Source organism: Stegastes partitus, unplaced genomic scaffold, assembly GCF_000690725.1.
Source record: "Stegastes partitus isolate 25-593 unplaced genomic scaffold, Stegastes_partitus-1.0.2 Scaffold2351, whole genome shotgun sequence".
In the NCBI taxonomy this organism is placed as follows: Eukaryota; Metazoa; Chordata; class Actinopteri; family Pomacentridae; genus Stegastes; species Stegastes partitus.
Window position 1 is genome coordinate 55,177 of NW_007580082.1, and position 1,190 is coordinate 56,366.

The 1,190-nt window shown below is 42.0% G+C and overlaps 1 protein-coding gene across 1 annotated transcript in view; it reads right to left on the reverse strand.

Annotated features, from left to right (window-relative positions):
* LOC103374773 (trace amine-associated receptor 8a-like) overlaps positions 1-893 on the reverse strand; it is a 1,250-nt gene extending 357 nt beyond the window's left edge. The window contains exons 1-2 of the mRNA XM_008304921.1: positions 721-893; positions 20-533 (exon numbers count right to left, since the gene is read on the reverse strand). Of these exons, the coding sequence (XP_008303143.1) occupies positions 20-533; positions 721-893 (687 nt within the window). The remainder of the gene's footprint in view (positions 1-19; positions 534-720) is intronic.
* Positions 894-1,190: the final 297 nt, after the last annotated feature.

Below are 1,190 nucleotides of genomic sequence, written 5' to 3' on the forward strand. Positions count from 1 at the left end.
CTGAATGCTGATGTGTGACAGCTGCAGTGTGAGAGCGCATGGCATGAGCCTGAGACACAGCCACCACAAACACTCTCATATATAGAAGTACAATGGCTGTAACTGGAGCAATAAAGTTTAAAACAAGGTCAACAACTTCTGCAATGTAGCTGACAACTACTATACATTCTCCATAGCAGGAATTTTGTATGCCTGGTTGAATCAAGGCATCTTTAAAAACAACACTACTGTAGAAAACTGAACAAAGGCAACACAAAAAAACACAGAATTTGGATTTTGTCACAGTGATTCTGGTGGTATAATGCAGTGGGTGAATAATAGCCACATATCGGTCAGCTGATATAAGCACCATGTTTCCTACTGAAGTACTGAAAACAATGTAGACCACATAATAGTAGAGAGAACACATAAGGTCCCCAAGAAACCAACATTGTGTTTGTTGGTATATTTCTCCTGGCAGCAACACGAAGCCCACAAGAAAGTCTGAGACAGCTAGAGAGAGCAGGAGGATGTTAGTGGGTGTGTGGAGTTGCCTGGAAGGAGACAGAAAAGCATTGTTAACACAGTAAAGCATCACAACAAGCCTTAATCAGTAATGCTGGTTGGCAACTGTTAAAAGATGGATGGTTAAAACAGCTTTAACATTACATTTCAAATACACAAAGGAACATTGTTCATAAGAAACGCTTGAATTTTCCAAAATGAGAAGTTGATCTCTGCCTGAAGTGGGAGACTGAGATGATGACGAGCAGGTTGAGAACAACAGTGAGGACAGACATGGACGACAGCACAATGTTCAGAAGCACAACTTCAAACCGGTGAGGTGTCGACTTCCTGCAGGAGGAGTTGAGGAGTTCAGGAAAACAGAGCTCTGCTCCGTCCTGGATCTCCATCATCTGACCAGAACTCTGTGTCGTACAACTGATTTATCTCTTTCTACCATCACTCCCCTCCTCTCTTTCAGTCTCTGAAGGACACTGTTGTCCTTCCTCCTTCGCTCTCATGTGACCAGATGTTCAATTGTGAAAAGTGATTAAGTGTCAACGTCTGCGGCCAAAAATTTAAGCCGCCATGTAGCAAAGCATCAAAAACTGCTACTTTCGAAATGTCCAACTTTACAGCAGAAATAATACGTTCATAGCCTGGTACAAGAAAAAGTTTTGAACTCTATTGCTAATTTCCCCATTCGT